The sequence below is a fragment of the Poeciliopsis prolifica genome, unplaced genomic scaffold, assembly GCF_027474105.1.
Source record: "Poeciliopsis prolifica strain line A6 unplaced genomic scaffold, Auburn_PproV2 SCAFFOLD037, whole genome shotgun sequence".
Lineage (NCBI taxonomy): Eukaryota > Metazoa > Chordata > Actinopteri > Cyprinodontiformes > Poeciliidae > Poeciliopsis > Poeciliopsis prolifica.
This window is the reverse complement of record NW_026562412.1, coordinates 5,391,245-5,406,137: the sequence shown is the minus strand read 5'-3', so window position 1 is coordinate 5,406,137 and position 14,893 is coordinate 5,391,245. Positions and strand designations below refer to the sequence as shown.

At 40.2% G+C, this 14,893-nt stretch overlaps 1 protein-coding gene across 1 annotated transcript in view; it reads left to right on the top strand.

Moving 5' to 3' along the window:
- btbd7 (BTB (POZ) domain containing 7) overlaps nucleotides 1-13,323 on the top strand; it is a 29,629-nt gene extending 16,306 nt beyond the window's left edge. The window contains exons 4-11 of the mRNA XM_055053354.1: nucleotides 3,753-3,961; nucleotides 4,198-4,273; nucleotides 5,199-5,359; nucleotides 5,721-5,864; nucleotides 6,557-6,746; nucleotides 6,849-7,027; nucleotides 8,019-8,423; nucleotides 9,111-13,323. Of these exons, the coding sequence (XP_054909329.1) occupies nucleotides 3,753-3,961; nucleotides 4,198-4,273; nucleotides 5,199-5,359; nucleotides 5,721-5,864; nucleotides 6,557-6,746; nucleotides 6,849-7,027; nucleotides 8,019-8,423; nucleotides 9,111-9,860 (2,114 nt within the window). The 3' untranslated portion in view covers nucleotides 9,861-13,323. The remainder of the gene's footprint in view (nucleotides 1-3,752; nucleotides 3,962-4,197; nucleotides 4,274-5,198; nucleotides 5,360-5,720; nucleotides 5,865-6,556; nucleotides 6,747-6,848; nucleotides 7,028-8,018; nucleotides 8,424-9,110) is intronic.
- The last annotated feature ends 1,570 nt before the right edge of the window (nucleotides 13,324-14,893 follow it).

Below are 14,893 nucleotides of genomic sequence, written 5' to 3'. Positions count from 1 at the left end.
AGCACGCCACTGAGCTTCTGGATGGAAACCAACCCCCCTCTCTGCCCTACACTTTGTCTGCTCTGTGTTGTGACTGTTAATTAAAGCTGCAGCACCTCAGCAATCATCCAACATCATTTCCAAGCAGACTTGTTTAGACTACTGAACGCATGTGATGTTTTACTTTTGGGACTGCGCTCCAGGAAACGGCTTCAGATGAAAACATCTGAAGCTGCTGTCGGTCTGCTAAGCTCTGTAAAGGAGGCGTTCCACCCCGCAGAGAGGAAAGGGGAAGCTTAGTGTTAGATATAAGACTGAGTCTAATCTCCTGCTCATAATAAAAGTGCTGCACTTTAAAAGCCAAGACGGGAATGTAGGTTTTAATGGACCTACAGAGAAGAACTGGATGCTGTCTTTTCCCACATGGGGAACCGTCTGCTGCTGCCTGAGGTGGAAGCACTCTAAAAAACATACTGAGAACATGTTTTTTAGATATTTGTTAAAAATGTCGTGACGGCATAATATGAGACATCATCTGTGAAAACATCGATCTCGTCCATGAGCTCCTGTGTCCGTCTGAAGAAATGTACCGATCAAAACACCCAATCAGAGCCAGGAGCCGGGTCTTAAACTAAGGATGTGGCATGAAACTCATATACATTATGATGGGTGGAGGTAACAATATCACAATATGATTTGTGTGAAACTTACAATAGAAACAAAAACAAAAAGCTAATTGAGTGGAATGTATATATTTGTATGTTTTAAAACTTGTTTAACACTCATTGAATACTTTATGCTGCTGCGTATCATCAGGTCCTCCTTTAAAAAAATCTCATTTTAAGGGAAACCTGGCAAATTACTTGCACTTTCTTACTTCCACATACATTACAATTTACATTTTTCTGCTCCCAGTTTTACTCTTGAACCTTCCTGTGGTCTTAAGAGGTGAAGTCATATAAACCCCACCAGTTTTTTTACTCTATGCTCGGTCCAGCGGAGTTGCACTGTGCCCTTTTTACAAGGCTTTCTTTTTTGTGGTTTCGGAAAGACCGTCACCCAGCCCCATGACGCTTCCCCGCTGTCCGACCGTGACATCTGCCTTCTGCTCCTGAGCGTTGCATTAAGACAGAGCATTTTCCCCTCTCCTCTCCATTGGCTGACCGTGACATGTGCCGCGCTCCTCCTGAGCGTCTCGCTAAGACCGTGGGGGGTTGAACCCGAACCAGGTCCAGATCATTGACGTTTTTGCACCTGACTTTTTAACAAGCTCTTCTCTTCCTCTCTCAGCGATGCTGCTTTCTGCTTGCTCTGTTTTGATGCCGACCGTTACGCCATCAACAAGCATTACCGCGGTTAGCCGGTAAACTCCATCATGGGGAAAAATTTCTATAATTTCTACCGGATACCTATTGCACATTCCTAAAATAATTCTCAAATACTTGCTGCTAAATGTGCTAATGGCAAAGAAACAACTGACCATTACAGGAAAACAGTTTTATCTGCCATATTCGGTGGCTATGCTAACTAGCTTAAGCATTCACAACAGGCTATGCTAGCTGAAGCATAGCAGAGAGCAAGATTGACAGCACTGGGATGCACCAGGTTCTAATTGGTTGTTTCCAGTTCATTTGTTTTTTTTTTCCAAACATTATCTGTGTCATACTGTCTATCGTAATTTATATTATTGATTTATTGTCCAGCCCTCACATCTAGTTTATTTTTCTGCCAAACAAAGATCATTTTAGTAACCCTAACTGTTCTAAAATGGTAAATTTAGCTTGATTTTATGCCACATTATATATAGTTTAGGTAAATATCTTGTTGTGATGGTTTATTGGTTAATAGTCCTGATTCTGATCATTACGCTGCCTTTGCTGGACCTGCAGTTAGACTCAGATCTAACTGCATACTAAGAACATGTTTTTTAGATATTTGTTAAAAATGTTGTGACGGAATAATATGAGACATCATCTGTGAAAACATTGATCTCGTTCATGAGCTACTATGTCCGTCTGAAGAAATGTACCGTTCCAGATCAAAACAACCAATCACTGGGTTTAACGAATAGCAGCCAGTTTCCCAGGCTGCGTCTTCAAAGCAGTGGTTTGGGGCCGGAAGTGCAGCTTAAATTTTCTGTTTCAAGATAAGATGGTCCCCGAGGAGCGATGCTGCTGCCCCATAAAAGAGATAAAAGATGAGACCGGCCGCAATCTAAAACTTTCCAGGTTTCTATTTTAGTTAAGAGCAGCTTTTGGACGTCCAATCCGCTGTGTTAAATAAGCTATTTGAAAGCCCTCTTTCTGTGTTGGCATAGATGCGCCTAATCGGAATGGTTGTCTGATTCTGTCTAAATGGATCTTGTTTAGATTTACTGCTGAAGCCGCGATGGCTGAATGTGCAGAGCGCAGTTTGTTTTATTGTTTAGCTTTTTTTCCTCCAATGCTGTGAGCAGCGCTTTCATAATTCCCCCAGCCTTCTGTGGCTTTTAATGCAATTTTGATTTATGTTCACACGCGTGTCCACAGTTGCTTGTTGTGTTTGTGTGCTGGCGACGGCTGTGTTTGTTTAACACGGTGAGAGGAAGGCAGCTTGAGACTGAAACATATCAAGATATCAAAGCATTTCTGTGGGCTGGTGTGTTGCAGGGTAAAGCCGCTGCCTGCTGCTCTGGTATGCGCTCTGATTTAAGAAACGCAGCATGGAGGGATGTGGCGCTACTAGAGAGAGGCTCCATAGGTCAGTGAAAAATAATCAAACCTGCTGATGGTCTGGCAGCAGTGCAGGATGGACTGAACGGCTGAAACAATTAACCGGCGTAATCGTGATTAATCGATTGTTGAAGTGACCGTCAACTAATTTATTTAATCATGGAATACAAAGTCTCTAAGGCAATTTAATGAAAGAACAACATATTCAGAGCAGTAATTACAATAAAAATACTTTTAAGGTGTAAAGAAAACAAACCATCTGCAACTCAAAGCTCCTCATGTTGACATAATTTTAGCTTCAAATTCTGTACGAAAAAAATGTAATTTTAAGCACCTTTTGCAATTCAGTTATTAAATGGTCATCCAAAATCAACCTTACTGTGTTTATTTTAAGTCAAGCAGAAAGGGCTAAGCACAGTAATGTTCAAAGTATTTTTAGCTGCAGATTCATCCTTTGCCAGCGTGCATTAAAGGAAAGCCCTGTTTTTGCATTTCAGTCAGTAAAATATTTCTTTAACTTATTCAAAAAGTGAATGAAATTATCTGTTTATTTGCATCTTAGAATATCTTAGAATGTTTAGGCTATTGTGTAAATAAAGACTTAAGTAAAAAATCTTAAGAATTTACCAAATTTTTTATCAGATCAATCGTAAGAATAACCGATTCATCAATTACTACAAAAATCGCAACTTATTTAGTAATCAGTTTACTGATTACTAAAATAATCAATAGTTGCAGCCCTATTAAACTGTCTGTTTTATTTGGTTTTTAAAGGGTTTTTGTGCTTTTCAGGGTTTCCCACAGCTCATTATAAGCCTGGCGGGCCACCAGGCTTTACTTGTGCCCCCACCAGGCTAAGCATTATTTATTTTTGTTTCTTCAATAATTTTTTTAAAGACTTTTTAGTTTGTGTTTAGGTATTAATCTTCCAGTCTTCCAATAACACATAACTATCAAGTGGTATTTTCAAATTTCCTGCCAACTTTAAACATTTTCTAACTCAAAGACATGGCGGCCAACTGGATGAATATCGGCATATAAACTGCTTCTTTCCTCTGTCAGGGTGCGAGGACATCGTTGTGGAAAGTTTGTCCCTGGACTCTCTGGTCCCCATCCTGAAGTGGAGCTCCCAGCCGTACGGCTCCAAGTGGGTTCACAGGCAGGCCATGCACTTCCTGTGTGAGGAGTTCAGCCAGGTGGTGACCTCTGACGTCCTGTACGAGCTCGGCAAAGATCACCTCCTCAGCGCCATTCAGTCCGACTACCTGCAGGTAAACATCCACACCTTTCAGCTCGTTCTGTGCTCTGCTGTTATTCAGATGACGAGACTCTTAACGCGTGCAATGTGTCGGAGACTTTTGAGCTCTGAATCTGACTCCCTTTCTTGCATCCTTTCCTCCCTTTCTTACGTTTTCTCCCTTTCCTCTCTCACCTGTGTGTTTTACTTTCCCTCCTTCCTCTGTATCCTTCCTTCTTCCTCTCCTTTCTCTCCTTGTTTTCCTCCCAGGCAAGTGAACAGGACATTTTGAAGTATGTCGTAAAGTGGGGCGAGCAGCAGCTGATTAAGAGGATGGCAGACAGGGGTAAGATAATACACTCTATAATTACCCTCTCAGCTTCCCTTCTAATTGCTCTGAGGAAATTGCTCACTTACCAAAGACCCAAAAAATACACTTAAGAGCTGAAAAAAGGCTTAACCTCAGGAATGGAGTCAACATAAAGTGGCCTAATTTTCATTGGCTGTGTCACTGTGTTCTAGCCTAATGATAAATGAGACGCTGTCGGGTCAATGCTCCAAGTGGCTCCAGAAACATGACGCATGCTGCAGGAGAGGCCATGTTTAAGATGTTTCACTAAATTAGTAGTTTATAAACTCTTTGGCATCAAAATCAAAGTTTTAGCAAAATAAATAACCATATTTATCGGACTGCAACTGACGATCACTTTCGTTAATTGATCAATCAAATGATAAAAACCTACAGACTTTTCATTTAGCCGCTTTTTATACAGTATTAACATACACCAAAAGATGCAAATAAACTAATTATTCAATTCCTTTTTTAAATAAGAAAATGAAGATTTTATTGCCTGAAATAAAAAAAAAACATTTCTTTAGTAGATTTCTTTAGAAGAAGCTAAACCTGCTACTTGAGGAGTTTGGACAAACAAAGGTTTGAATCTTAAATGCAAAATCTATGTTTGTTTTATACAGTTTTGACTTATTAATTGATTAATAACAAAATAAATTGAGCCATCACAATTAATCATTTAGACTGTCATACAGTGCAAGGATAATCTGTTGACTTTGTTGTATTTTAATTGTATTTATTATTTCTTTCCAAGAATTTGAAGTAGGTGAAGCTAAAACGCCACTTGAGGACTTAACCAATTAGCTGACGATTATTTCAAGTCGATTATTCACGGTTAATCCGATTAATTGTTTCAGCCCTACATATTTATGTGTTTTTGTATGAATTCGGCTGATTGTTTCCGTCTTCGCTAACCCAGAGCCCAACCTGCTGAGCGGCACCGCCCACAGCGTCAACAAGAGGGGCGTGAAAAGGCGAGACCTGGACGTGGAGGAGCTGAGGGAGATCCTTTCTCCACTCCTGCCCTTCATTCGGACGGAGCACATCCTGCCTCCCAACAGTGACGTCCTCGCTGACACCGTCAGTACTCTGCCTCTACTTCAGCTGGCATTTTAAAAGGGACTTCATTAAGCAAAACTCGCATTTTGAATGTTTTCGTACTTCCATTTGGGTTTCTACTGAAAACATGCTGTGGCTGCAGGAAAAGACGAATGTAAACGTTTAATTGAGCAGCTTATTTGGATTTAAAGTGACAAGAGGCCCTAAAACTGCTCAAAATAGAACAAGCTGACTAAAAAACTCATTGTGTAAAATTTTTTTGCACAAAATCATTCTAACAAAAAGGTTTTAATAGCTCATAAATTTGTCCTTACCTGTTCAAGGATGCATAGCAGATCATCTTTGAACACTGTGAGCTTCACCGGTTGATCTCTGTTCATAGCTGAAGAGGGGTTTGATCAGCACCCCTCCATCAGACATGCTGCCCACAGCCGAGGGGGGCAAGGCCAACGCCTGGCTGCGGCAGAAAAATGCAGGGATCTACGTCCGACCGCGCCTCTTCTCTCCTTATGTGGAGGAAGCCAAGGTGAGTCTGGCAAATACACCAAGAGTCTCATTACCAGGATGGAAATTCATTTTTTATTTTTTGGGTCCATTTGCAAATTTTCATTACGACCTGTCGGCCTTCCCGGGTCTCTGAATATTAATGGACATGTCTGCAGGGCAGTGAGAGGCGTTATTAAGAGAGCTGTCAGTCAGGTGGAACAGATCGGGAAAATCTACAACCCGTCCTCGACTCGGTTACTTTTAGGGCTGCAACCAGCAATTATTTTGAGTAATCAGTTATTCTGACGACTAAACGATTGAGTAGATTAGAAGATGCAAATAAACAAATGTTTTCTTTTTTAAATAGTAAAAATTTTATTTCCTAAAAAGCATTTGTAGCAAAGAATGCATCTGAAGCTAAAAAATACTTCTAACATCAACATGTGAGAAGGAAATAATTTTTTTTTACACATTTTGAACCAGGAGAAGCTAACACTATCCCACTTGAGGAGTTCTGGGTGGAATATCAGTTGTTTTTTTTAAATCTTAAATGCAAAATGTTTTGGTTTAATTACTGTTGAGTATGTTGTTCTTTCAGCATTTGGCCTTTCTTCGAGTCTGTGTACTCCAGTTAACAATTAATCGATTATGGAAATAATTATCAACCACTTTGATAAACAATTAATCATGTCAGTTATTTTCTCTTTGGTGTATTTTTCTACATGACTTCAGTCTGTGCTTGATGAGATGATGGTGGAGCAGACGGACCTGGTGCGTCTGAGACTGGTGCGCATGTCCAACGTCCCGGACACTCTGTACATGGTGAACAACGCCGTGCCTCAGTGTTGTCACATGATCAACCACCAACAAATGGCGGGCAGCTCCAGCACGGCTCCCTCCGTCGTGGCCAACGAAATACCAGGTAGGGCGACAAATGAGTTAATAAATGAGCGTGCATCAAAATGTCTGCAGGTAGAAAAGCAGCGGGTAAATTGCTGGAACCTCTGCTCTGTGCTGCTTCCAGTGCCTCCTCTGTCTGTGGTGAAGGACATGATCCGCAGGCTGCATGAGCTGAGGCACACGGAGCAGGTCCAGCGAGCCTACGCCCTGAACTGTGGCGAGGGAGCCACGGTCAGCTACGAGCTGCAGCTGAGGGTGCTGAGGGAGTTCGGCCTTGCAGATGGAGCCACGGAGCTGCTGCAGGTAAACCCAGCAAACAGGAGGATTTAAAGGGGCGGCATCATATAGGATTAACTCCGTTGACCTTTACATCATCTGATAATGTTATTCCCTCATCAAAAACATATCCAGAGTGTTTTTGAAGTCCTTCAGTCTCCCATGGCAACCATCTGGTTTGAGTGAGGAGCTCGCCCACTCAGCTCTTTCAGACTAGCCGGTAGCAATTAGCAAACACCTGGAGGAACTGCATGTCTGCATTGCTCATTATAGGAACTACTTCTCAGACCAATACTCCGAAGAACAGTTGAAAACCGTATAATGGAGGTGTATTGTTTGGTAGGAGAGTAGGAGCTTCTTAAAGAGGCAGAGGCCAAATTTCAAGGCGTCAAATTGCAAAGTAAATTTTTTTTTAAAGTTATACAACTGAAAGTAACAAGATTGTACTATAAAAAGAAACTATGTGGCTGGAAAATATGTGATGCCGCCTCTTGACAGGAGAGAAAACGTTTCTCTCCTGTCAAGGGCTGCAAGAAACGATTATTTTACTAATCAATTATTCTGATGATTAATCGAGTAACTAGATTTTTAAAAATAATTGGCATATTCTGCAATTTTTTAAATTAATTCAGCTCATTTTATGCTAAATTAAAAATACATGTAACATGAAAATAATATAATTTCTTTTGTTTGTAAGAAAACAAATATTTTATTGCCTGAATTGCGAAAATGTGGAATTCCTTAAGTTTATGCTTGATCAATTTTAGCTGCAACAAAAACATTAAAAATACTTTTCGCTGGGTAAAACATATTTACAGAAAGATTTTTTTTTATTATAAATGAAAGCTGTATATATGTGTTTGTACCTTTTTAGCTTAATTACTTTGTGTTGTGTTTTTAGAATCTGAATGCTCCAATTAGCGATTAATTGATTACTAAATTAGTTGATGATTATTTCAATAATCAATCACAATTAATCCGATTAACTGTGTCAGCCCTGATCTTGTTTTACTTTCAGAACCCATCCAAGTTCTTCCCAGATGAGCGTTTTGGAGACGAGAGTCCGATTCTGGCCCTGCGTCAAGTGGGCCGATGCCGTGTCAACAGCAGTCCGGCTATGGACAGCATGATAACGGACCTGGAAGGAGTGGCAGGCTTCCACCCTCCGCTGCCTCCTCCGCCTCCTCCCTACCACCCTCCCGCCACGCCCAGCCACACCCAGCTCAAAGGAGGCTGGCGACCCCGGGTCCCCATGCCGACCCCGACACGCTCCTTCTCCTACCCCTGCAACCGGACCCTGATCCAGCGCCACGCTGCTTCCAAACACGGCGGTTCGGAGTACTCCTCGGCGCCCAGATCCCAGCCTCCAGACTGCACCAACCCCCAGGCTATGGGCCGACCTCTGCTGTCAGACCAGCAGGCGGTAAGTGTGGCGTGAAAAAAAACTCCAACGAACAAATATTCTATCAATTATACTGACGATTAATCGATTAATCGGATACAAAAATTGGCACATTCTGCAGACTTTTCATTTAATCACTTCAGCCCTATTCTCCAGTCAATAATTGATCAATTTCTAAATTACTGGAGATTGTTTCAGTAATTGATTCAGATCTAGTTTTGGGTAGAACATATTTGCAGATTAATGATTTAGTTTTTTTATCCTAAATGAAAAATGTATGTATTTTGTACAGTTTTGACTTGATTACAGCTCTGACTGTGTTCTTTCAGAATTTTTTTTGTCTGTATTCTCCAGTTAATGATTAATCAATTCCTAAATTAGTTGACAATTATTTCAATAGTCGATTAATCATGATTATTTGTTTCAGCCCTAATTTTGGGACACATTTTCTTCATCTTAAATGCAAAATGTATATATAATTAAAAAGTAATTTAATTACTGCTCTGGCTTTGTTGTTCTTTCACTGAATGGCCTTTGTTTAAAGTCTCCCTTTAATCAACGACTATATTAGTTGACCATTGTTTCATTAATTGATTAATAATTGATTAATCCAGTTAATTGTTTCGGTCCTAGCGTTGTTTTTACATCTTTTGCTCCAGTTGAGGAGTTTCCTTCGACCTGTTCATGTTGTGTCTGCTTCCTGATCAGATGGGGGTGGAGCCGATGATGAGGGAGTTCATGCCGGACATCGCGCTCGGCGTCTCGGTCATGTCTCTGAGGGAGCAGCACATGGATGGCGAAGGCCTTCACAGCCCCATGGGGCCTTCAGGCCATCACCTGCCCTGCTCTGCTGCGCGCCTCAGCCACGGTTACGGCCCTGGACACGGCCACTCCTGCAAGAGGCACGCTCCAGAACCCAAGCTGGAGGCCCAAGCGGAGTTCCCCGACCTGTACGACTTCTCCTGCAGACCCGCGACCCCGACCTCCGCCCATCCTCTGCCCGCTTTCGCAGGACCGGACCTCTACAGCCATAGCTGCACGCAGTCCGGCTCCTACCCCCCTCCTTACGTTTCTGACTGCCAGAGCCACAGCCACCTGCAGGGACGGACCGCCCCGGACCCGCTGCGACTGGACGTCCTCAGCTTAAAATCCCAGAGACATGACGGCGTCCTCTCCAGTCCGTCCGGACCGCAGCCGAGGACGAGTCCGTTCCCGAAGGGGCGGCCGAACGAGACGGACCTGACCCACGGTTTGGGTCATCTACGCTCCCCCAGCGGGAACATGGACTGCTACGAGGAGGGACCCAAAGACGCTCCAGAGGAGATGGTTCTGGGCGGAGACCCGTCAGGTCCGGTTCCGCTCCAGCAGTCTCACAGGAACAGTGTAGGCGAAGAACTCCTCAGAGACCGCAGATCGCCCAGCAAACCAGACTATCCCTATAAGAAATCTGCACTTTAACCCCAGTTCAGGAGGCGGGGTTGAGTTGGGAAAAGGGAAAAATGCGATGAGCACTAAGTGTGTGTGTGTGTGTGTGTGTGTGTGTGTGTGTGTGTGTGTGTGTGTGTGTGTGTGTGTGTGTGTGCGCGTGGGTGTGTGTGCGTGCGCGAGTGTGAGTACAAGAGTCAGAGAAAAGGGTTGTAGCCAGCGCTGGGCGATTTGTTTTTCAGATCCGATTTCAAGGGATTTTATTTTACTTGCCTACATTTCAAAAAACTAAATAAAAAATATTTTCAAAAAGTGACTTTTATTTCAATATTTCAGGCTATTATTATTTTTATGTAATTGTGAAAAAATAGTAACAATATTAGCAGAAAAAAAAATCTTAAAATGTCAAAATGTTCCTTTAATGAGAGACAATCTGGACCAGCATAGTTTGTGTGTTATTATGAAATGGAAACAATCGTTTCAAAGTCCCACGACTGATAACAGTTTGATGAAGTAGTTTCTCGTCCAAATATCTTAGTTCACTTAAAATGATATAAAACCACGTTTTCTGCATGATATAGGAGCTTGTTTTAAGTTGATTATTACTTAAAATTGATTTAAAATACTATTGAAGGACTGAAAGATTATTAAACTTATGACATTTTTTCCATGATACAAGTCAAATAATCTGCCAGTGGAAATAGCACTTTTTCGTCAATATCAAGGGATTATTGACTTAAAACAAGCTGCGAAAAGTTACTTGTGAATTATTTGTATTATTTCAAGTGTACTAAGATATTTATGCTAGATACCAGACCAAAATTACTTTGTAAGAAGTTGTAATTTTGCAGTATTTAAGTGTTATGTAAGAATGTATTTCAAAACAGATCTAGACAAAGTGAGCTAGTTTTCTCATTAAAACAATTTTGAGATGTTTTTTCTGCTAATATTAACTGTAATCTTATAACACAAACATTCTTGTAGCCTGAGCCTGATGCTACGTCATACAACTGAGTCCTGATAATTGAAATAAAACACTTTTATTTCAAAATAAACATTTTCTGTCATCAGAATTAAAAAAAAAAAATCAGAATCTGGTCCTAATATTTTGTTGTAGATTTGATCTATATTCAAAATCTAAATAAACAGAAGCTGTAAAACACGCTCGTGAAACAAGATGGCGGCCTTGGGCGCGCCAACATCTGAAATATGGAAACCCAATGAGCGCATTGGTAATAAAAATCAAATCATTTCCCTAAAACGAATCCCCCAGCTGCTGGTGTTTCCTGTCCTACCTCCACAGCGCTGCGCTCTCATCACACAGTCGAAGTTCAGACATGAAGCCATTAGAGGATTTCCGCAAATATCCTCTCGATTTCGGTCAGCAGGAGGTCAGCAGGAGACCCTCGGATCAGCGGAAACATTTAATCTGAGTTTATGAACCCGAGGAACAGGAACACACGCACTCAGAGGAAGTGATGCAACAAAACGTAGAGTTAGAACATAGATCCGCTCTGCTGGGTTCTGCGTTTCTTCATGTAGCATTTCTGACGACACGTCCTCACCCGTTCATCTCTGACAGGAAGTACACTGCAAAAACACAACATCTCACCAAGTAACTTTTGGTCTAGTTTCTACTGCAAATATCTTAGTACACTTGCAATAAGACACAAACCAACTTTCAAATAATTTTTTGGCAAGATATATGAGCTTATTTTAAGCTAATAACATCAATTTTAAAAAGTACCTACTCCATTGGAAGATTATTTAACTAACAAGACATTTTTTCAATGTTTCAAGTGAAACAAGTGGTAATTTTGATAAGGTTATACTACCACTCCTTTTTAAACATTACAAAAATAATGACATTCTGTTTTTTTGTACTTATTCATAAAATAATAAAAATCTGCCACTGAAATTAGTTCTTTAGATTCAATTTAAAAATAATTAATTTAAATATTGTAACTCATTAATTCAAATTAAAGGTATTGACCTACTTCAATGTGAATCCCACAACAATAACTCAATATCTTGGTAAAACATTACTTCTAAGTTAGTTTTGTTTTTTTCAATTGTATTAAGATGCACTAGATAAAAAATACTTTAATATTTTGTGTTTTTTGAGTGTAGCTCATTACTAATGAGTGACAAAAGTGAAGAAAGCAACATCTGTGTGCTGTTATGATCGTTATGCAGCAAACAAAACTGTAGGAACCTTCTGCCAATCAGAGAGGCTGATTGGAAGCTTTTAGCCAATCAGAAGCAAGTCAGGTGTTTTCAAATCTGTGCTACAGATCATGTAGTTAAGCATCAAGTAACCACATTTAAAGCCTTAACAAGCGCTTCAAATTACATTTATTCACATAAAAACATTTTCAGTCTTTCACTTTGACTTTCTCTAGGTTTGATTTATTCATTTATGCATTTTCCTCTCACATTTCAAAAAAAATTTAAACATTTTTAAAAAGTCCACATGTACATATCAGGACTTTTGCAAACCTCACTAGCGCTGGATGCACATGCAATGTTGATAGTTGGAGACCGGCTGCAGCTGTAGCTCCGAACTTCTTGTTTCTTACAGAAAGACGGCAAATAAAAAATAAAATAAAATTTTAAAAAAATAAAAATACCTGCATCTCAGACTGAAATGTAACCGACGGTAACACAAAGTCGGCCCTTGCTGGCTCAGGTCTCCAACGAGGAATTATGTATATATTGATTTAAGTCCAAAACATTCAGACTGCTTGTGTTTTTTTTTTAACAGTTTGTCACATTTTGGTGGTTGTTGAAGGTCTGTGTGTTTTTACTGTAGTGAACAACACTGTGTGCTCGTCTTTGTCATGAAGCTCTCACTGAGAATGTGTGCTATAAAACAAAAAGATTGTGTTTAAGGACGTTTTCCATAAATGTTATGCATTAAGGACATTTTTTTTTTTTAGCTGTAGATGATGTGAGGATGTTTCCTCTCTGCTTTGCTTCGATAGAGCTGCCAAGCAGAAAAGTCTTTTCTTTTTCTTTTTTTTTCCAGCAAGTTGCTTCATGGGGAAAAAATGCAAAACTCCAGATTCTTCCCCGTCTTCATGTTTGGTAGCTTTTAATAATTATTTTTCCAGGCCAGTGTTCCACTGAGTCCCGGGCGTTTTGCTCTGTGCTGTAGAGGAGTCAGTGCCTTTTATTGGAGGAGTGACTTTGATGTCTATGCAAGCTCTTTTCTACCAGCTAACCAGCCTGCATCAGAAAGTAATTTGAAAGCCCATGTAGCTCGTTTTGTGTACAGTGTTATTTAGCAGCTTTTTAAAAAGAAAAAGAAAAAAAATCAACCATCGGATGGATATGTGTTGAATTGTAACAGGTACATTGTACTTGTATGCTATCGCTAGATACCTTGTTTGTAGATTAATAAGTTGCATTTAGTTTCACTGAATCTATTTTTCTACTGTTGCCTCAGAAGGTGCATCACAGTGGTCAACTTCTCAAAATAAACACTTTAATATGACTGGGCTGTGTTTTTGTTCTTGTTTCACCGTTAACACTTCTGTCAAAGGAAATGATCATATTTGTGAAAACCTAGCAAAAAATGTACCTAGAGAAACACATGTTCAGAGTTATGGTCATTTTACTTCACCTTTAATCTTTTTACAAATAACTTCATACTTTTCTCAAATATCTCTGTGGGTGAGTTTTCTAAGAAAGGTTTATGGCCTTTACAAACATGTTATATACGTTTTTTTTTCCCAACATCATTCTTAAATAATGAGATTTTAATCTTCTAAGGTGCTGTTTTAGGGCATTTTGTCTCTTTGAATCTAATTAACCGGCTTCTGGCCAAGGATCCTAATTATTCAACCTCATCCAGATGGTAAGTCAATAACAAAACCTTTGTCTTTTCCAGCAGTGATTATGAGGTTTAAACGAGCAAAAATGTTGAGTAATGGTTGAGAGGGGGAAAAAATGTGGGGATTTCTTAATTTATTTTAACACATTTCTGTAAATTTGATTTATCGGTACTGTTGAAATCGATAAAATATCCACATACTTTTTAAAGTAACAGTAACAGCATTATACTGAGGAGAACATGCATGCAGAGCAAATTCTTTCTTTGCAGTTCATGCAAGAGTTGAGAGCGCAGAGCAGCTTCTTGTCTCAGCTCGTCGAATCGCTGCAGGGTCTGAAGATCCTGCAGATGTGTCCGCATCTCCCTCAGCATCTCTGCACTCCCTGCAGTCTGCTCTCTGTTCCATTGTTTTGGCCTGTGACAAGACTCTCTGAACTTCCTCGTTAGTTTGTTTGCAAGAGGAATTCCTGTTTTCAGCTTCCTGTGGAACATAAAAACATCTGATGAAACATCGACCCAAGCACTCAACAGAGATCAAATCCATATGAAGAGCTTTTTCTAGTCTGATGATTACCCTGAGGAAGAGGAGGGACAAGACAACAAAAGCAAGTTACCTCAGTCCACAGCTCCACCTGGTGGCAAGCTGGGGTACAGATGTTCATGTTATGTTTTAAATACGAATGATGTCAGTTTGCTTCTTCGCCCGTTTATATTAAATCTGCAGTATGCAACTTTTGTAAAAGAAATAAATTTAAATAAATAAAAAGGATGATCTGCCTTCTGTCAGTGATAACTAAAAACAACCAATCAGAGCCAGGAGGCGGGTCTTAGCGCTTGTCTCTGCTTTCCCTATCAGCAAATCTTGTTTTGAATGCTAATGCTAGTTAGTCTCGCTAACGATTATGGCGGATAAACGGTTTTCCTGTTACCATAAACTGTATTTAGCACCAAGTGTGTATCTGTCTTGTGACAGTTTATTAAGTGACAGATACTTTGTGAAAACATTTAGTAGTTTAAAGAAATGCACTGTTTCCAGTTAAAAACAAGCTAAAAATAGACCAATTAAAATAAAAATAGACTAAGGAGAAGGGTCTTAGTGCTGTCAATCATGCCTGTGTACATGCTGCTGAATGTGCTAATAGCATAGCAAGAATTCACTGTTCCAGGAAAAACATTTATTGCTGGCCATACTAGCTTCCATTAGCAGTTGTTGCAGGCCACATTATGGTGA